At 36.9% G+C, this 22,176-nt stretch overlaps 1 protein-coding gene across 2 annotated transcripts in view; it reads left to right on the plus strand.

Moving 5' to 3' along the window:
• Positions 1-22,176, plus strand: part of SERAC1 (serine active site containing 1) — a 59,038-nt gene that overhangs the window by 28,778 nt on the left and 8,084 nt on the right. For both annotated transcript variants that reach the window (XM_031456613.2, XM_064486523.1), the window contains exons 6-11: positions 34-165; positions 2,057-2,178; positions 3,165-3,293; positions 11,229-11,342; positions 13,157-13,319; positions 21,298-21,448. In XM_031456613.2, the coding sequence (XP_031312473.1) occupies positions 34-165; positions 2,057-2,178; positions 3,165-3,293; positions 11,229-11,342; positions 13,157-13,319; positions 21,298-21,448 (811 nt within the window). The remainder of the gene's footprint in view (positions 1-33; positions 166-2,056; positions 2,179-3,164; positions 3,294-11,228; positions 11,343-13,156; positions 13,320-21,297; positions 21,449-22,176) is intronic.

A 22,176-nucleotide genomic window follows, 5' to 3' on the forward strand; every position in this document is an offset into this window, starting at 1 on the left:
CACATTGTCTTTTTTCCTTTTCTTTTTGCAAAGACACTTTTAGCACAGTTGATGTAGAAGATCATGAGTGTGCTGTGTGGCTGCTCCTGAAGAAGAGCAGGTCCGAGGACAGAGCCGCGCGACTGCAGGCTGTGCAGGAGATGTCAGAGACCCACCACTGGCAAGGTAACAAGGCCAAGGTGCACTGAACATAGTCCGCCTTTGCCTTCTGCTGTTAAAGAGAAGGGAAGGAGATATTAAGGAAGGAAAATAATTCAGGGAATATTAATATATGTAAAAAAAGTTTCAAAACATTTAAAAGAAATGCCAGTGATAAAGTATAAAACCTGCTGGCCTGGTATCCAGATATGTTTGGTTAAAAACACTCTTGAAACAAAACTAGATATGTTTGTATAACTTTCTGCCAGAATGAATTTTTACTTGATTAGAGAAACACTTTTTTTTTTTAATTGAAGTATAGTCAGTATACAATGTGTCAATTTCTGGTGCACAGCATAATAATTCAGTCATACTTATGTATACACGTATTTGTTTTCATAATCTTTTTCATTATAGATTACTATAAGATACTTAAAATAGTTCCCTGTGCTGTACAGTATAAGCTTGTTATTTGTGATTAGAGAAACTCTTGATTCTGATCATTATGGCCTAATGTTGTGTTTGCATTTTCTTTTGATTCCTGTTTAATGAAATATATTTTATTTGCTGGCTGCACCAAAGTTATATTTGCTTTCACTTTTACAATCTATTTGGCACTAATACTAATAGTCAAATGTCTCTCATTTGTGTGTATATATTGTTTTTTAAGGAAGATTTAAAATATTTAATTGTATTTAAAATCACAAGTTGTACAGTAAAAGTACATGAGCAAGAGCTCAAATCTGCTCTGAGTACAGGGACTAAAGTACACTCTGTTAGTAGAGTCACCTTATAAAAATGGGTAAACAAATGAAAAAGAATAACGTTTTCAAAGAAAAGTTTAGTCTCCGAATAAGATCTCTGTCTCCATAGCAGTTAATTTGATTGATTGGTGGCTATAATTATAACTTACAATGTAAAAATAAGCCTACCTAATGTGAGTGGAGACTTAGGATAAAAATCTGTTTTAAAATCTGCCTTCCAGGACTGCATTTCAGACTTTCATTGTATCATAAAAATCAAAGGTGGAGCCCTGGTATGTAGATTTTGAAAAAGTTCCCCACTTGACTCTGAAGAACTCACCCAAGTTACGAAGTGCCATTATTAAAAATGTCTCCTTCAGTGGTTACAGTTTTGTTTTTGATACGTCTTAGTCCATTTGGGCTGCTGTAACAAAATACCTAGACATGGTTTATTTCTCACAGTTTCTGGAGGCTGGGAAATATAAGATTACGGTGTCAGCAGGTTTGGTGTCTGGTGAGGACCTGCTTTCTGGTTCATAGATGGAGAGAGCTCTCTGGGTTTTTTTTAATAAGGGCACTAATTCCAATCATGAGGGCTCCACCATCTCGACCTAATCACCTCGCAGAGGCCCTGTCTCCATATAAATACCATGACATTGGGGATTAGATTTCAATACATAAATTTGGGAGGGACACAGTTTATAGCAATATATAAATCAGGAAGGCTAAAACAGAGTACCAGCATCTGGAACCTCAGATTATTCATGAACATCATTGAATGCCAAAGCACCATACTGTTACCAGGGGACAATAGATCTAAACACAACCTCAGGTTTTTTGAGTAGTGATCAAAACAGCTTTTGAACGCTGGAATTATTTTGTTTAAGGAGAAGAAATTAAATTGGTTCTGATCTATCAGTTTACATATTTGAGGTTTTTTTTTTCAAAAAGGTTAGTTAGATTGTGATATACCTAGCTAAATATATGTTGAGAATTTATAAGTTAATTCATGGAAGTGTTGGATAGCTAACTTACTGGTATTGTAAATGCAGTTGTAGTTATGAAAAAAATGGGAAATTCTGAATTACAAACTAGTAGTTTAAAAATTAAGCTGTTCATTTAATCTTTGAAACAACATAGTTAATTTGGGTGCTAACAATATACTTTTACAATAGATTACCAGTATAGGATAATTGCTCAAGCCTGTGATCTGAGAACTCTTACTGGTTTGGCACGAAGCAAAGAGAGTGATCTTCGTTTTTTTCTCCGCCCGCCTCCTTTGCCATCTTTAAAAGAAGTAAGTAAAATAATCCAGTAAGTGGAAGTAGTTCAGTATATCATCTTCACTTTGGGTACAAAATAACCATTCAAAAAGCAGTTTGCTGGCTACTTTATACAAGCAGGTAAACTAGGGTGTCAACCTGAAATTATAGTTTCCATTCTAAGGTTTCTTGATTCCACAGGAGGTGCTGTTTCTTTTATTTTCCCCTTTTGGGGGTTGAGAGTCTCTGTACACTAGAAAGTGGCTGCTTATTAGCATATCAGCGTCCATACATCAGTTTTTCTCAATTTCAACACTACTGACATTTTGAGCCCAATAATTCTTTGTTGTTGGAAGATGTTCTGTACACTGTAGGGTACTTAGCAGCATCCTTGGCATCTACTCCCTGGAAGCCAGTAGCACCCCCCAGTTATAACAACCAAAATGTCTCCAGGTGTTGCAGGCTATTTCCTGGGGTTCAAAAGAGTCCCTGGAGAACCACTACATATAGATATTGATGTATTACTATATATGGGTGTAAATCATTAACCACTAATATAGATATTAGAGCATGTTTCTTGAGCAGTTTTCCTAGACTTCTGGAAAATGAAAACTGAAAACTTAAAATCTGTAAACTTGAAATCAGTTTTTGAAAAATAGAAAAACAAATATGCTAGATGTAAATTATTAGAAAATTAGATAAGAACAAGTTCTGGATATTAAAAAGCCAGCTTTCGTTGGAAAGAGTGTAATAATTCATTCTGAGTCAAGACGGGAAGTAGCCAGTAAGGTGAAGGTCAGAGCCGTGCTTTGCAGTAGGCCTTTCAGATTCAGGTAATAAACATGAAAGCACAGAATTCAAAATTAAATGATTTCCTGTTTTTACCTGGGTGAGTGTTTTCAAGGCTAAAAGCACTGATTTATCTCTTGTTTTTTTGTTTTGTTTTGACTTTGATTCTTTGGGTGCTTTTTGTTATACTCAGTTGTTGAGTTTGATTATGAAGGATTTCCTTTTATTTCAGGATTCTTCCATTGAAGAAGAGCTCAGACAGTTGCTGGCTTCTCTACCTCAAACAGAGCTTGATGAGTGTATCCGGTATTTTACATCTTTGGCTCTGAGTGAAAGCAGTCAGAGTCTCGCTGCTCAGAAGGTTAGCTCCTTTCTTCATTCAGTAAATATTTCTGAGGGCCCACTTTTCCAAGATACTGTGCCAGGGCCTAGCACTTAGAACTTTAGATAGTCATTCATCCAGAAACTGAATAAACATACTGTTTCCTGGTTGAATGCCACACACTGGGCTAGGTGTTTGGCATAATGGGGAGACGAGTGAATAAAAAAAGTCATGGAGTGTGTAGGAGAGGTTCAGGATACTTGGAGAGCCCACCTCTCTGTTTAAGAGGCCACTTTAGTAGGTTCCAGTCTTTTTTTTAACCAATGGTTGTTCAGCAATCATTTGTGGTTTTGTTGTGTCCATGAGAGGAGGCGAGCTCATGGTCCTACTACTCCGCCATCTTGACCGGAACTCTAAGAGGTCATTGTAAAAAGGCTTCACAGGAAGTACTCTGAGGTTGCATTTTGAAGAATGAATAGATAGTAATTGACAAAGCTTTAAAATATTACCTCTGTGCTGGTGATGCCTAAATTCAGTGTCTTACAGCCCTGTGTTCTAACCTAGGCTCTAGATTTGAACATTCAGCCCCCTACTTGATGTCTCTACTTGGATATTTCATAGGCATCCCAGACTTTACATGCCAAAACCACCCTCCCTCTGCAAAGCTCTTCCTCCTTTATTCTTTCTCCTTTTAGCAGAGGGCAAAGCATCCACCTAGTTGCATAAGCTAAAGCCTAGGAATTCTTGATTCCTTCCTTTCCTGTTCTCCTAATCAGCAGTTACTGTGAGCTGTCCCTTCAAATACAGCTTGAATCCATATGTCTTATCATCTTCACTGTAGCCACTTACTCCTGGCCACCATCATCTCTTTTTCATAGTATCCTCTTCTTTCATCTTGGCTTCTATTCTTTCTTTCCTTTTAAAATAATTTTAAAGTCCCTTTCAGAGTCTTTTATTGACTTAGTTTACTGGGTTAATTCCTGACTCCCCCTTATGTTAGATTGTGGATTAACATGGGTTAGTCATTAAAAATTTTTTTTTATTTTTAATTTATTTTTATTGAGTTATAGTCCGTTTACAATGTTGTGTCAATTTCTGGTGTACAACACAAGCAAGGGTTAGTCATTTTTACTGTGAGCTTAGTTTTAGCCAGATTGATTGTTTTCTTTGGGAGTCCCAAGCACCTCAGATTCTAAATTTATCTCTACAGAGCAGTTTTTATGTTTACTTCTTTTGGATACCCCAGGAATTCACTGTTACAGGACTAGTTTTTGTATTAATTCCTTAGTTTGGAATTTCTGTCGCACATAGGTAGTATAAATTCAGATATACCTGTACATGGCATAGTTTTAGGATTGTCATTTCTCTCTCAAAGCCTGAAGCGGAAATAGGCTTCTTGTTGCTTTCATGGACTGGTGGGCAGAGTTTTTCTAAACTCTCTCATAGAGAGGAGGTAATCTTTCCAGGGTTCTGCCTTTATATAGGGATCTCAAATCTAGCTCCCACAGAACGTGAGACTCAAAACCGTATCTCCTGCACTGGACAGGTGTTAAAAATCCCATCCTGAGGTGCCTACAGAAATTTTACACCACCCGTTGTGTGCTTACCACTTCTGCTGAATACTCTGTTTTCAGTTCTGGCACCCAGGGGATTCCCTTTAGTTCTTCTTATTATCTTTAGAGCTTGGCTTTGTTTTAACATTGCTTTTATTATATTTTATTAAACATGTATGTCATAGGAAGGGTTCACCATGTTGACTAAAGAAAAACACACAACCTAAAAGTTGAGAGTTAAGTTTTATTTGGGAGACCTTACTGAGGACTATAGCCCGGGAGATAGCCTCTCAGATAGCTCTGAGGAACTACTCCAAAGAGGTAAGGGAGAAGCCAGGATATATGTGGTTTTTGCTGGGAAAAATAACATGTAGTCGCACGTCAAAGATTACTGCTAATCAAAAAACCCAGACATCTTGTTAATGATTTTAGTCCTTTTCTACGTATGGGAAGATGCAAGAATCTGGGCTCATTGAAATTATTCCTTAAATATACATCTTAGCTATCTAGGGCCAGTATCCAGAGCACAGAATGTTTCCTGTTTTCCTCCATCCTGAATCCCCCCCAGGGCTCACAGTGGGTGGAGGGTGCTACGGTGGCTGATGGCTTGATGGAGGGCAACATTTTTGTTTACTGGAATGACAGGCTACATTCTTTGTTTGCAACTAGAAGCCAAGTTTGCCATCTTGCTGCATCCAGAAAGCTTCCTTATCACAGTCTCCGTCACTTCTGTGAGCTACAGGCATTGCATCAGCCTCCAAGCTCCAACTTCTCTCTCCAGTTCTATGTCCTCACGGCAGCTGGAGTGATTTTTTTTTAAGAAACATGAATTAGAGCTCGGTCATACTCCTGCTTAAAGCCCTCCAAATGGCTTCCTGTTTCACGTTAAATGGGCCCTTCACTTTTTGTGATCCCAGCATGTCCTGGCCCTTGTGTACAGAGTGCCTGCCCCCAGGGATGGTGATGAGATTGACAGGAAGGCACCGGTAGCACAGTTAGAGGGTGTGAAGTGTATTTGGTGGCAAAGGGTCTGAAAACTGAAGGAGACCGTGCCGTAGGTGAGGAGGGCACAGCAGGCCCTGGCTGTGGTGCAGACTCGTCAGAGCACTCAGAGTGCTCCACGGGGAAGCCCACGCCTTTGGCATAAGACTGCCTTCAGACAGGAAGTCATCCCTTCCGACGGAGGTGTTCATGTTCTCTGCCCAGATCCCCTACTCCTACTGTTTCAGCCATGGCCTGTTCACTGCATGTAAATACCTGGAGTAAAACTAGCCATGCACAGCAGAGGGCTTCTAAGTGAATTCAAGCACTGTCCTGGGCACAGCATCCTACACAGACTCCAACTCCGGCCCCCCGAGGGTGGTTACTGAATTCCATTATTCTTGTGGGATCATCTCAGCAGTACTTTTGTCTTCATAAAATATCTCTTACATCATTAGAGAAATCCGAACAAATTACAGTCACTATTACTATAGTAACTATATAACCTACTCAGTGAGGGGAAAGTATTTTATCTGTAAAACAAATCATAGTATTTATTCTATATTCTTTTACCAATTGAATAATTTATCTTTTCCTCACTTCCCTTTTTATGAGAAATTAGGGACACATCAGTAGATACCACTTCTCTAGTGTGCTTTTTATAATTTCCCCTTTGGGCCATGTCTGGGAATGGCTCCAGTGAATTGTAATTATTGTTTTCCTTTTGATGCTCAGAGTGCCACTGCCCAGCCACTGGGGCCTGTTCTTTAGGCTGACCTCATTATCCTTTTTAGAATTCCATCCTCAAGGTGGCTGTGAGAGCACCTTTGTTTTCTGACAGTAGGATGTCCCTGGCTCTTCTTGATTCTTCCTGTCCTGCAACGGGAACCAGCTGCTCCTCCAAGGCATCCTCCTGACTTCTGTCTCCCACTGCTGTCACCAACCCCTTTCCTCATCCCCCTGCCAGAGCTCCTGGTACCTGGCCTGGCGTTCTTATTTTCTGCACAGAAGATTTTCTTCTGCTCATTACTATTCAGGTAACATCCCTCTCCCTTCTGTACTGTTCTATTACCTTCCACTGTGTTTCCTTATCTTTTGCTAAGTGAAGAGAGAGAGTGGTTTAATACACTGTGCCAGTTGTTTTCTAAGCACATCTTTAGTTAATTTAATAGTGAAATAAATATTTAATTTCAATTCTGAGGTCCCATCTCATCAGACCAGTAAGCAACTCCATCTTAGTTATTCTTATTCCCCCACCCCCACCCCAGTTTCGTCAGGCTCTGGATCTTTCTATATGCCAGGAAGTTGGGGATGAAGGAATAGGAGGGTCATCCGTCTGGTTTTTAGTGATCTGACCAGTTCATGACAAACCTGTTTGGTGATAGTCCCCACGCAGCCGTCAAGTGGAATATGCTGCTTCTGCACAGAACTGCTCACGTGCAGAGGTTCCTCTGGGCCTTAGCCTACAGCCTACAGTTACGTTTGGTTTTGGAGCAGGGCTTCTTAACCTTTGTACATCATGGATCTCTTAGAGATTTGGTTAAGTCTATGAATTCATTTCTAGATGCGTAAAATACAGTACATACATGGGAAGCCAACTATATTGAGATACTGTTATCAGAATTCAAAAAGTGTAATATAATTAATATATGTACTTTAATTTCAAACTTAAAAAAGAATTACAACAATACATTTCACTGGGTTTGCCAGTTATTCATATTTTGTCCCTTTTGTTTTATCATTCCCCATTTACTCTTCCTCGTTCTATAGGTATATTTTTATATGTCTATTTATATACTGTTTCTACTTTGAACCATTTGAGAATTAGATGCAGTGTGGATTCTGTGTCACCAGGATGAGACTGTGCAGTTGGCATTCAGAGGAGCGATGAGCAGAATGTTATTTTCAGGTAGCTGCGGCAGCTGCGATGTGGTAGGGAGATAGCCGTGTTTTCAGTCGTGGACAGAGTTGCACAGACTGCTCCCATTACTGTGGCTTACTGTCCATGTCTGTAATTGAATACGATGAAAAATTTGTTAAAGGTTAGGAAAGGAAGGATGTAATTTTTTCCTATCCAAGTTTACATCCTCTCTGCCCTGAATTCTATCTGCCCCAGGCCCTTAAGGATGACCTGGGATGGGTTACAAACTCATGCTTTAGAATGAACATTGTTTATGCCCAGTTAGTTTGCACAAATCGCAGAGCTCTAAGGTTGTGACTTTTTATGAAGAAACAGTAGAGATTAGCTCTCACACATACTGATACAAAGGGACTGACAATGAGAAGCCTTAGCAAAACTCCCGTGCCCCCTGCTCCCCACCTGCCCTGGCAGTGGTCTGCCTTCCCTTCTTTTATGTTTTTTGTTCCTCAGGAAAACTGGGTCAGTGAGAGCCTAAGGACGCAACCAGGGATGTAGAAGTTTGGACATTTTCAATTGTGATTTCTTTTTGATCTAATGTGGCAAACTGCCTGGAATCAAGAGAACAGTGGATATGGAGCATTGAAATGATTTCCCATCATAAAGCTTTTGTGGTCGTGGCTTAAGGACAGTCCAGCTAAAATCTTGCATTTCTAGTATTACCATCTTCTGTAATTTCCCAGAGTCTCTCTGAAATCAGCTTAGCCATCAGGGTCTACTTGTGTTCCCTCTGCCTAGAATGCTCTGCCGCCAGAATGTCACATGCCTGCCTCATTCTTGTCCTTCAGATCTCAGCTTGTCAACTCCTCAAAGAGACCTTCCTCTTTATCTCAAATGTTTATTGCCCATCATAACATATATCCCATTCTGTAATTATTTTATGTATTTATTTGCTTGCTTATTTCTCTTTTTCTCTTCCTTTAATCTCCCCAGTGTCAAACACAGTACCTCAGACACAATATGCTCTCAATAGATATTTATTGAATAATGAATGGATGAATCATGACATTACTAAAAGAGCCAGCTGTGCACAATCTTATACATACTTAAATAACAACTGGCATATTTCTGTTATGAATCAAAGTATTTTTGTATGACAGAGACAAAAATAGAGATAACTAAAGGTTGTATTTAATTGGAAGGTAGATTATATGGTAAGAAAATATCCATTATATATTAAATCATTTGGCTGTTATAAACCTTTTGAATGCATTTGAAAAATACCACATTAACTCATAGTAATGCTGTGTCTCAATTTGGGTATCCTAATAGGAAAATGATACATAAAATGCTTTGTTATACACCTATGGTTAATATATAATATGGATATAAATTATTTAGTAACTGACTTGATTAGTTCACATTTCCTTTATACTTTTATTATTGTTGCCTTTTAATTTTTATGCCTTACCCTTTATTATTGTTTTTAACATTGTCAGTCTTTCCACCTTTTCCTGTGGATTTCTTTGATCTTTAAGACATCGTTTTTCAGTTGTGCATATGGAATTTGATGTGTGACATTTCTTAAATCTTTACAAATTTATTTAATCTTACTATATCTTAATCCAGTGATAAAGAAGCAGGGCCCATGTATATTTATTTTGTGTTAGGAGTTAGAAAATAATCCATATGACCACACCATGAGTTTATACCTTTTTAGTCATTCCTTTTGCTTATGCTTGTTACTGCCACACAATTTGCCAGTTCATGAATAACTTACAAGCTTTGCCAACAAGGATGGACTTGGAATTACATTTTTATATTCCTCTTAAAAAATGATCAAGAAAAATGAAAATCCTAGATCCTTTTTCTTTTCCTTCTCCCTGTTCTTTCCTTGGATCATTTAGACTGGAAAGAGGTCAGATGGTTTGACAGTGTGAGGGAAGGAGAGGGATTTGGGGGAGGTTGTGGTGGTAAGTTTTTAAGAAAAATTTCCCACCCTGCAAAGCCCACCAGTCCACTCTCTACCCTTTTCTCTGCTAGAGGAGGCAGAGACTTTCAGTGAGTTAGTCCCTTCCCAGTCCTCCACTTGAATAGCGTGCATCTCTGAGATCCAGACGTGTTTAAACTCAGGAAAACAGATTACTACATCAGAGAGGATAGCATGAATAAGAATTAAAGAGTGGCCAAACATTTTGAACGTTACTAAGTTTACTGAACCATAGACCCTATAAATTAACTCAAAATGTAGAAACTTAATGGACTATATTTCCTACAGAAAACACATTGTTGAAAGACACTACCTTGTAGTTGTCTCTTTTGCCAGCAGGTAGTCTGTATACACACAGTTGTGCCACTAGTTCAAATATAAAGTGCTTCAAAGAGGAGATACAGTAATAAATCTTCCCTCCATCTCCCCACCCCAACAACACACACGTAGTTATACATACTCTTTTACACAAGTGATTTATCCTGGAGACTGATATATATCAATACATGAGGAGACTCAAGATTTTTTTATACTCATATCATTCCATTGTATAATGGTACCATCATTTATTTAACTCACCCCCTATTGAAGGGCATTAGGTAGCTTCAATTTTTTGTTCTTGCAAAGCTGCCATGGACAAATTTGTACCTGTATCACTTTGCCAATGTGTGAGTGTCTCAGTAAGATAAGTTGCTGAAGGGCATGGGCACTTGTAATTTTGACAGCTGTCACTAAATTGTCCTCCACAGAAGTAGCCCCGTTGACATTACCAGCCGCAGGGTAATAAGAATGCCTGTTTCCCCACCTGTCTGATGGATGTAAAATGCCCTTTCTTAAGTGTAATCTCACACATGCACGCCTCTCATCATGAGCAAGGTTGGGCATTGTTTGGTACGTTTTAGAGACATTGTATTTCTTTTCCTAAGAACTTTCCATTTATGACTATTGCTCATTTTCCATAGCTTTGTTGGTATTTTTCTCACTGATTTTTAGGAAATTATTGCATGTTAGTGATCTGTGGTAAGAGTTGAAATTTTCTTTTCCCAGTTTATTCTTAAATATATTTTAATATCTATTAGGACTGGTCCCTACTACTTTTCTGTTTCAAAATTTTCCTAATTTCTTCTGTTTATTCTTCAGTATGAACTTGAATTTTAATTTAAGAAGAATTAAAAGCTCTCTGATCATTGCTATCATTGGCTTTATTTTAAATTTTTCCAATAATGCCTTTTCTGTTATTTTGATGGATAGATTTTAAGTAGACTCTACTGGCATAATCTGATACTAGAACATTCTTGATCAGCCCTGGGCTTTTCCTACTTGGTAAGATTTATGTGTTGGTCCTCATGCTTTCAGATAAGAGGACACAGAGGAAAGAATTGAGAAAGACTCAAAGATTGCTCTCTTCTAAGAATAATTCCATACGTTTTCTAGTCTAGTAAGCAACAGTTTGAATATTGAAAGTTCCCTCTAAGTTTCCAAAATATTTTGAGTCCTGCGTATTAGTTCTTTCTAGTATTGTATATATTACAGAGATTTTTATTTTGGTCAAGCAAAATTTTCAGCAAAAATTTTAATTATCTCACTTTCAGGGTGGATTATGGTGTTTTGGAGGAAATGGGCTTCCTTATGCTGAAAGTTTTGGAGAAGTTCCTTCAGCTACAGTGGAAATGTTCTGTTTAGAAGCTTTAGTAAAACATTCTGAGGTAACTTACATTTTCAAAATTTGGTTTACTTTTTATGATGACACTGAAAAAGTTATATATGTTGGTTATTCAAAGGAAATAATTCTCATTTTCTATAAAAGAAAAAAAAGCTTTTTTAAAAAAAATTACTTTTTTTTCAATTGTTAGAATTGATAATCATGATTTAGCACTGGTATATGAATTTCACTTTTGCTAAGTAGTTCTAAAAAACGGATTTAGTCTTCATTGCACATAAAGCAACTCATTGTCTAAATATGACATTTACCTTTGAGTTATGCTGTCTTCTGTTACCTATCTCAGATAATTTTTACAAGTAATGTTATCAGGGAGTTAATTTCCAGTAAAAGACTTGAGAAAGATGTGTCAAGATAGAAAAAAAGTAAATATTAGAAAATATATTTACTTGACCATGGTCTTGAATTGTAACTTGAATTGTAACTATATATATATGTCAATGATTTAAAAATTTTTGGCATTAAGACAACTTTTCTGTCATATTCAGAGTTTGATTTTAAAAAGAAAAAAGCAACAAACTTTGTGGTGCTCAAACATCAGTTCATAAAAATCATCGAGGAAGCGTGTTAAAAATGAACATTATTGCTCACCTCTAGCAATCTTAGTGTAGTAGGTATGGGCTAGTGTCCAGGAACTGGCATTTGTAACAGGCATCCCTGGTGAAGCTGGTGCAGGTGGTTCATCCCACATCGTTAGAAACACCATCCTGGAGGTTCCAAATGCTCCAGTTTAATTGGGAACCACTAGACAGGGCTCAGAAGCATGGTGCTCTCTGGTCATCTCAGCTCCCACGGGTGGAATTGGGAATCCAGCAGAAAGCAGAGTCATTACTCTTACAGTTCAAAAGGGCATGTGGGAAAATGAGCTTGATTTTTTTTTTTTGTGACTTACGGCTAGTTTCTGAAGCAATAGGTGCATCTGCAGTAGAACGTCCAGTACGTGGAATGTGATAGTTACCTTTTGGAAACTTCTCAACTTACTACATATCTCACTTGATATATGTCTAAAAGGCATCCTTTTAAATGCATTTGAAATAAGATAAAATTTAATGAAAATTTAGAGAATGAAAATAATTGCATAAATATGACATGATGTCACGTAAATAATAAAACTAGTGCTGGGAAGAGTCAAGGTCATGCTGGTGTCTTGGTGGGCTGTAATGGCTTGTTGGTCAATTCTGTCACCTTATCTTTTTATATATATTTCCTTTGGCTTTCTTTTATCTCTTCTCCATTAAAAGTTCACATCCCCTTTTCTTTCTTTTTTATTTTCACTGGATCTTTCTCTTTAAAAATTTTTTCTGACTCTTGAGTTTTAGGAGAGCCCCCATAGCTGTGGGCTTGCGTGGGGTGGTGTGTAGGCCCACAGGTGTTGCTTTATCTGGAAGTTCTTGTACGCAGAAGCAAAACCTGCCACTTACACAGGGGATTATTTCCTGTGATCAGGCGACAGTTTTCTTAAGGGTAGAGAACCCTTTAAGGTAGTATCAAGACAATCAAAATATCACTATAAGTTGAGACAATTCTGTAATAATGACATTGTGGTTACATTCAGCCAAGAGCTAAGCAGAATAACTTTAAGAATAAAAATTTTAGAAGTCCTGGTGGCCTTAATTTTTCAGCGATTTTAAAGCACTTCCCACACAGATAGGGGCTTGCTTATTTGAGTGAGCTGAGAGTTTGGGGATCTCTGGGTCTCTTCCTTGAGCAGGAGCCACCTGCTGCCCACCAGCATGCTGTGTCACCTGGTTAGTGAATTTGTGCAACATAAAGTGAGCTTTCGTTAATTTATTGTGCTAGATACCCACACACTGTGATAAAATTGAAGCAAATGGAGGCTTGCAACTACTTCAGAGGCTGTACCAACTTCACAAGGACTATCCTAAAGTACAAAGAAATATAATGCGTATCCTTGGAAATATGGCTTTGAATGAACATCTTCATTCTGCTATAGTTCACTCAGGTAACAACTTTACATACTGAGTATTTTGCATCCAGCCCTTTGTTCTCCCACCTCCACCCCTCATGGTACATTAATTTTTCAATAGGCTTAATAATTTACTTAGCATTAGTTTTGGGTCCTTAGAGCATGTCATTTTAATAGGGGCAAGGAAGTGCTTGAAACATGTGGATAATTCAGACCTACGATAATCCATGTATGGACAGTCACTGGAGAGCAGTTTGTTTGCCATGATGACCATCTAATTGTTCATATTATCTTTGATATGATCTAAACCAAGACGTATAGTCAGACTAAAAACAGGTTCACTGTATATTTAGTGACTTTCCCCCTTGCAACTAATAATTCATCTGTGGGGAGATACTTTAGATGAAAATTCCTGCCTGATCCAGTCTTTATCATGATGGTTGCACAGTGATGATTTTCCAGCGGCAGCATGCCCTCCTCATTTACGTTTTAGCATCTGGCATTTTACTGTAAGCAAGAGCCTTTCCTGCTTTCTCTGTCCCTCCTTTTTTTCATCTTCTCCTTTCTTTCCTTCTCCCTCCCTCCCTACCTGTACGGGCACATGGATTCCTTTTTTAAAATGGTTTACAACTTATTACTGTACTTAATAATTTGATGCCAGATTGTCTCAGCTTTGGTAGTGGGATGCTGGCAAACTGGCTCCTGTGTCCTTGTGATCTGCCCACATCATTTTGGGAGGCATTCCTTACTTTCTGGTATAACAAGATGTTCCAGGCTCATTTCTCCAAGGAATCCTATTTCCTTTTAGTGGAGAATGATTATTAGAGACCAAGATCTGGGTTCTAGCTAGATGTGCTATTGCTCCTGGAGTGTCTTTGCTGCTTGGCTCTTTTAATGGAAAAAGCAGGGTGATATATAAAAATATATGTACACATACAAAAGATATACATATATGTACATATATGCATATGTTCATACACATTTATTAGAAACTATGAATTTACTTTTTTATTGTATATCTGCTTTTTTTTTTGAATTTACATTTAAGAGTACATTGATCAGCAGAAGTTTTTAATTTGATGAAGTCTAATTCAGGGATCAGAAAACTTTTCTGTAAAGGACCACTTACTATATTGGGTTTATTTGTTTCTCTCTTTTATAGATTCTTAAGGTAGAAACTTAGTCAGATTTTAACCTTTTTTCTTGTTTAAGTGATCTATTGCTATGTATTAAACCACCCCAAAACTCACTGGTTAAAATAGCAATCATACATTTGCTCATGAATGTGAAGTTTGGGCAAAATTCAGTGGGAAAGGCATTTATGTGCTCTGTACAACATCAGCTGGGGCAGCTCAGCTAAAGTGTGGAGAATATACCTGAAGATCGCTCACTCATATGGCTTGCAGATTGGTACTGGCCCTCAGCTGGGAGCTTAGCTGGGGCTGAGGCATTGGCTGCTTTCTGCATGTGCCTTGGGCTTCCTTAAAGCATGATGGCTGGGTTCTCAGGGCAGATGTTTCAAAAGACAGCGAGGTATAAGCACTTTTGCCTTTTATAATCAAGCGTTGAAAGTAATTTTTGCCGTAACCTGTTGATTTAAAGCTAGTCACTAAGGCTAGCTCATATTCGAGGGGAAGGGATTTAGAAGGGGTTTAGACTCATCACCTCTTAATAGGAATAGTGTCAAAAGAAAACATGTTTTAAAATCATTACAATTACTTTCTAGTATTTAAAGCTGTAAATTTCCTCTAATCTGACTTTGGAAGCATCCCTCAAATTTTGGGTATATTGTATTTTCATCATTTTTCAGTTTGAAAATGAATTTCTTCTTTGTCTCATGGGTTACTTAAAGTGTGCTGCATAATTTACAAGTATTAATGGCTTTCTAGACATGTCTCTGATTTCTAGTTTAATATTCCATGTATTCAAAAAACACACCCTATAAGATTTTAGTCTTTGGAAATTTATTGACACTTATTTGATGGCCTATTTTATGGTCTGTTTTGGTGAATGTTCTATGTGCACTTGAAACGAATTAATATTCTATAGTTATTGGGTGAAGTGTTTTATACATAACAGTTGGCTGATTGTGTTTTTCAAATCTTCTCTAGACCTTTACCGAGTTTTGTCTACTTTGATGAATTACTGAGATGTGTTAAATTCTTGGACTTGTCTGTTTCTTCCTTTAGCTCTGTCAGATTTTTCTTGCTGGTGAATGTTCATTTTTTATTATCAAGTAATGTCTCTACTACTTTTCTTCAAGTTTTACTTTGTCAGGTATTAAAATAGCTACACTGGCTTTTTCTTATGCTTTCTGTTTGCATTGCATATCTGTTACCTTTTTCTCTTCTTTTGCTTTCATTTTTCTGTGACTAAAAATAAGCACATCTTTTATAGACAGCACATACTTGTATCTCTTTAAAGAAATTCAGCTTGATAATCCCTTTTAATTGAAATATTTTGTCTCTTTACCTGTAATGTAGTTATTGATATTATTCGGTTGTGTCTGTTGTTTTGCGCTTGCAATTAGCCCCCTCTCTGTTTTTTGTTTTGTTTTTTTCTCTCTTTGACTTTTTCAAGGTTATTTGAGTATTTTTTATGTTCTATTCTTTCTCTTCTTTTAGATTTTTATAGAAGATTTTTGCTGTATTTTCTAATGGCTGTATCCTTAACTTATCACAGTCTGTCTTGAATTAATATTATACCATTCGTATGTAATGTAAGATTCTCACAATAGATTAATTCAGTATAAATCCTTTATAGTTTTGTCATCATTATAGACCATAATATGCTGTAGACCACATACGTTACAGAACTTGCAATATGTTGCTGTTTTTAACAGTCAAGCGATATTTTAAGGATATAAGAGAAAAGGTTTTTTATTTACATAGTCATAATATCCAGTGCTCTTCCCACTTTTCCGTATATCTAAATTTTCACCTGGTGTCATTTCCCTTCAGCCTAAAGACCTGGGTCTGCCGGCAACAAATTCTGTCACCTTTCTTTTTCTGAAAATGTATTGACTTTGCCTTTATTATCCAGGGAAAGGTTATTTTCCATGGATAAAGAATACTGTGTTGACAGTGTGTTATTTTTCTGTCAGCACTTTAAAAATATCATTTGATTCTCTCCTGGCTTCTGTTGTCTAATGAGAAGTGTTTCCTTATGCCCACTTCTGTTCTTGTATATGAAATGTGTCTTTTTCCCTCTGCTTTCTTTTAAGATTTTCAACAGTTTGACTATGAATTGCCTAGTCTGTTTTTATATTTATGTTTCTTGGGGTCCACTGAGCTGACTGAACCTATAAGTTGATGTTTTTTATTAAATTTGGAAACTTTCCAGCTAGTATATCTTTAGATGTTTTTCTGTCCCTTTTTCTCTCGTCTCTCCTCCTGGGACCTCAAATATGTATATTAGATCTCTTGATTCTGTTCTACAGGTCATTAAGACTCTGTCGATGTCTTTTCAAATTTTTTTTTCTCTCTGTGCTTTACCTTTCTTTTTTAAATTGAGGTATAGTTGATGTACAATGTTATGTAAGTTTCAGGTGTACGACATAGTGATTCACAATTTTTAAAGATAATGCTCCATTTATAGTTGTTATAAAATACTGGCTATATTCCCTGTGCTGTACAATATATCCTTGTAGCTTATTTACTTTATACATAGTAGTTTGTACCTCTTAATCACCTTCCTCTGTCTTGTCCCTTCTCCCCTTCCCTCTCCCCACTGGTAACCACTAGTTTGTTCTATATATCTGTAAGTCTCTTTCTTTTTTGTTATATTCACTAGCTTGTTTTATTTTTTTATTTTTCAATTTTTTTTAGGGGGGCAGATAATTAGGTTTATTTATTTAAATGGAGATACTGGAGATTGAACCACCTCATGCATGCTATGCATGCACTTTACCACCGAGCTATACACTCCTCTTGTTTTATTTTTTAGATGCCACATGTAAGTGATATCATACAGTATTTGTCTTTCTTTGTCCAACTATTTCACTAAGCATAATATACTCGAAGTCTATCCATGTAGTTACAAATGGCAAAATTTCCTTTTTTATGACTGAGTGATGTTTCATTGTTTGTATACAGCACACCTTCCTTATCCATTCATCTGTTGATGGACACTTAGGTTGCTTCCATATCTTGGCAATTGTAAATAATGCTGCTGTGAACATTGGGGTACATGTATCTTTTTGCATTAGTGTTTTCGTTTTCTTCAGGTATATGCCCAGTAGTGGAAATGCTAGGTCATATGGTAATTCTGTTTTTAGTTATTTGAGGAACCTCCATACTGTTGTTCACAGTGGCTGCACCAATTTACAAGTGTTCCCTTTTCTCCACATCCTCACCATCGTTTGTTATTTGTGGTCTTTTTGATGATAGCCATTCTGACAGGTGTGAAGTCATATCTCACTGTGGTTTTGATTTGTATTTCCCAGACAATTAGCAATGTTGAACATTGTCTCATGTACCTGTTGACTATTTGTATGTTTTCTTTGGAAAAATGTATATTCAGGTGGTCTGCCTATTTGTACATTTTTTTTCTTGATGTTGAGTTGTATGAGCTGTGTATACATTTTGGATATTAACCCCTTATCAATCATATTATTTGCAAATATTTTCTCCCATTTGGTAGGTTATCTTTTCCCTTTATTGACAGTTTTCTTTGCTGTGCAAAAGCTGTTAAGTTTAATCAGGTCCCATTTGTCTATTTTTGCTATTGCTTCCTTTGCCTTAGGAGACATAAAAAGAAATACTACTATGATTTATATCAAAGAGTGTTCTGCCTATATTTTCTTCTAGGAGTTTTGTTTCAGGTTTTACATTTAAGTCTTTAATCCATTTTGAGTTTATTTTTGCATATGGTGTTAGAAAATGTTCTAATGTCATTCTTTTACATGTAAGTGTCCAGTTTCCCAGCACCTCTTATTGAAAAGACTGTCTTTTTTCCATTGTATATTCTTGCCTCCTTTGTCATAGATTAATTGATCATAACTGTATGGGTTTATTTCTGGGCTCTCTATTTTGTTCCATTGATCTATATGTCTGTTTTTGTGCTAGTACCATACTGTTTTGATTACTGTAGCTTTGTAGTATAGTCTGAAGTCAGGGTGCATGATTCCTCAAGCTCTCTTCTTGTTTCTCAAGATTGTTTTGGCTATTCAATGTCTTTTGTGTATCCATACAGATTTTAAAATTGTTTGATCTAATTCTATGAGAAATGCCATTAGTATTTTGATAGGGATTGCATCAAATCTATAGATTGTCCTGGATAGTATGGTCATTTAAACAGTTTTGATTCTTCCAATCCGTGAACCACAGTATGTCTTTCCATCTGTTTGTGTCACCTTTAGTTTCTTTCATCAGTGTCTTATAATTTTCTGATTACAGGTCTTTTACCCCCTTAGGTAGGTTTATTCCTAGGTATTTTATTATATAAAATCCTTATTGGTGAACCCTTAATTTCTCTTTCTGACAGTTCATTGTTAGTGTATAGAAATGCAACAGATTTTCGTATATTTATCTTGTATCCTGCAACTTTACCAAAGTCATTGATGAATGCTAGTAGTTTTTTGGTGGTGGCTAAGATTTTCTATGTATAAAGTATCATGTCATCTGCAGACAGTGACGATTTTACTTCTTCCTTTCCAATATGAGTTCCTTTTATTTCTTTTTCTTATCTGATTGTTGTAGCTAGGACTTCTAAAACTGTGTTGAATAAAAGTGAAGAGAGTGGGCATCCTTGTCTTAGAGGAAATGCTTTCAGCTTTTCACTATTTAGTATGATGTTAGCTGTAGGCTTGCGGTAGATGGCTTTTATTTTGTTGAAGTATGTTCCCTCTATACTCATTTTATGGAGAGTTTTTATCATAAATGGATGTTGAATTTTGTCAACAGCTTTTTCTGCATCTATTGAGATGATCGCTCGGTTTTTATTCTTCACTTTGTTAATGTGGTGTATCACATTGATTGATAGGCAGATATTGAACTCTTTGCATCCGTGGAATAAATCCCACTTGATCATGGTGTATGTTCCTTTTAATGTATCGTTGGATTCAGCTTGCCAATATTTTGTTGATAATTTTTGCTTCTATATTCATCAGTGATACTGGTCTGTAATTTTATTCTTTTGTGATATCTTTGTCTGAAGATGATGCTGGCCTTGTAGAATGAGTTCAGAAGCATTCCTTCCTCTGTAATTTTTGGAACAGATTGAGAAGGACAGGTGTTAACTCTTTTCTAAATGTTAGGTAGATTCACCTGTGAAGCCCTCTGGTCCTGGAGTTTGTTTGCTGGGAGTTTTTTTTTTAATTACTGATTCAGTTTCATTGTTGGTAATTGGTCTGTGTACGTGGCTGAAGTATAAAATCAAGTCATAGGACAGTAGGAATAGTATATTGCTACTTGGGAAAAAATGCATATGGAGCTACAGTGTATATGTATAAATTAAAGGTATATAACTGAATTTTTAAAAAGTTTTGGAAGAGTGTCTACCAAACTTAACTATAGTTACTTCTGAGGACATACATGGGAATTGAGAAATGCTGGGAGTGCTAAAGTGGGACATTCATTATTAAATGCTGTCTTCGTTTATTTTTACAATTAAAATGTATCCAGAGGTTATATAATTTATAAACAGTAAACATTTAAGAAAGACACAGGTTTTCCAAGAAGCATTTGATGGTTTATAAAAGGTGAAATATCTCAGGTTTTGTAAAAATACTTTGTCAAGTAAAAAATGCTGAAGAACTGGCTTGTGCCATGCTTTCTCTTATGTGTCCTTTCTTGTGGAGTCTTTCTTGCAACTTCATTAAAAATAAAGCCATATTTTTGTACATACCAATAACATACTACAGTATCTCTACAGGTAGCATTTTAAAACATTCTTATTTTATTATTATAAAGCATTCTATAACAGATTTTGAAGTGAGATTTTCTGATATTACACATTTGGATATTTAAGAATTATTAGGACTGAAATTTCTTTTGGATTACTAAATAATGGCCTCTTATCGTCACAATGATTCTCATCACTTTTGCCACAGAGAGTGGGAGGAGGACATGGAGACATGATCTCTATTGAGCACCTGCGGGGCAGTTTTGATATAGATTAATTTATTAGAACCTTCCTCCAGCTCAACGGAGCCAAGTAACTTGACTGAGGTTCCATAACAAGTAAGTGGGGGACAGAAATACAAGCCCAAGTCTCTCTAACCTCAAGGCCCATGTTTCGTTTTACTTTAAATTAAATAATACAAGAATAGACTGTCTTTGTAAATGCTTCAGAGAACATAGACACAGCCAAAAGGTCACACCCACCTCTATACAGAGCCCTCTCCAACCCCAGTTCCCACCTCAGAAGTAGTGACTGTTCATTAGTTTGGTGCCTCTCTAGATCTGTGTGTATGTGTGTGTGTGCACGCGTACACTTGCATACATATTTGTGTGCATAAAGCAATACATTGTTTTAAACAACAAAAACATAAAACATAAATGAAATCATACTGCACAAAGTACTGTTTTGTCTCCCTTTAAGAAATAGTTTTTCCTTCCTGAACCTCAAGTTTTACAAGATTTTTGTCTGTCAAGCGAGTTCATTATTAAGAATCAATATCCTCGTGTGTATTAAGGGCTGCTAATATGACTGCCAGTCTGAATAAAATAATTAATATTAAATCACCAAACTTAATATTTCTTGCTAAAGCAAAATACATTTTCTTACTGTTTATGAACTCATGTCTAGTAATTACAACTTTTGTTACATTTTCTAATAAAGAAAATGGTTCTTAACTTCTTTGAGACCCCTAAGGAGTACCTGGCTGGGGACATCATGGCATTGAGTTATGGGACCCAGAGGACCTTAGGGAAGAATGGAATTGGAGTGGTCGGGCTTTTCCACGTAGACTGACGCTGAGGTTTGCCTTCCTTCCGTCATTTTCAGCCTGAAACCTCTCAACAATCCGAGATAGGTAAGTGCCGATATTTAAGGAATATGTTCTTTTCACCAGGCTGGGTATCCATACTGGCAGAAGCAATGAAGTCTCAGCACATTATGGAGGCCTCACATGCCGCCAGGACGCTGGCTAATCTAGACCGAGAGACTGTGCGAGATAAATACCAGGACGGGGTGTACGTGCTGCACCCCCAGCACCGCACGAGGTAGGAGAGCAGAGTGGGGCTGCTTTGCCCCTGTGGGGACCCTAAGCTTAGAGGGCTTAATATTTTAATTTATTTCTGCATAATTTAGGTAAGTTAAGTACCTTACGAATACCTTATTTACTGAAACAATTTGCCCCTAATAACCTCAGAAGAATTGCAGGCTGTCATGAAAGTGTGGAACTAGCTAAATTACCTGGGTATTTTACCTACAGGATGGCTGCGTTCACCTTTTATAACGTGTCCCACTTAAACTTTGTATTGGTATTTCTTCTTTGTTTCATTACATTTTTCATGTAAATCTAAGTTATTAACTGACGAGGGTTGTAGAAGTCAGTCTGGATGGGAAGGAGATAGGATATTGTTATATATAATTACATGCAGGCAGCCAGATTAGCCTGGGCCTAGAACTCAAGGGACTGGAGAAAGTTTATGCCAAGTACAAAAGCATGCACCAGAAGGAATAAGTTGTAATAAATCTGACTCATGCCCCTTCTTAAGGTTATTTCTGGTCACTGTTTCCAGTTGTATCACAGGTAAGACAATAAATATAGAAAGGACCACAATGAAAAAAAATTACATGTTTCTTGGGTTTTTGCCAGGCATTTTAAAAATAACACCTCAGAAAATAGCAAGAACTTTTTTAAATCTGAAAAATAGATTGCCTGGTTAATTCCAATTTGTAGGTAAAAGAATATGATCAAGTATTTTACATCTGTTATGTAATTGTG

Source organism: Camelus dromedarius, chromosome 6 (assembly GCF_036321535.1).
Source record: "Camelus dromedarius isolate mCamDro1 chromosome 6, mCamDro1.pat, whole genome shotgun sequence".
Classification (NCBI taxonomy): Eukaryota; Metazoa; Chordata; class Mammalia; order Artiodactyla; family Camelidae; genus Camelus; species Camelus dromedarius.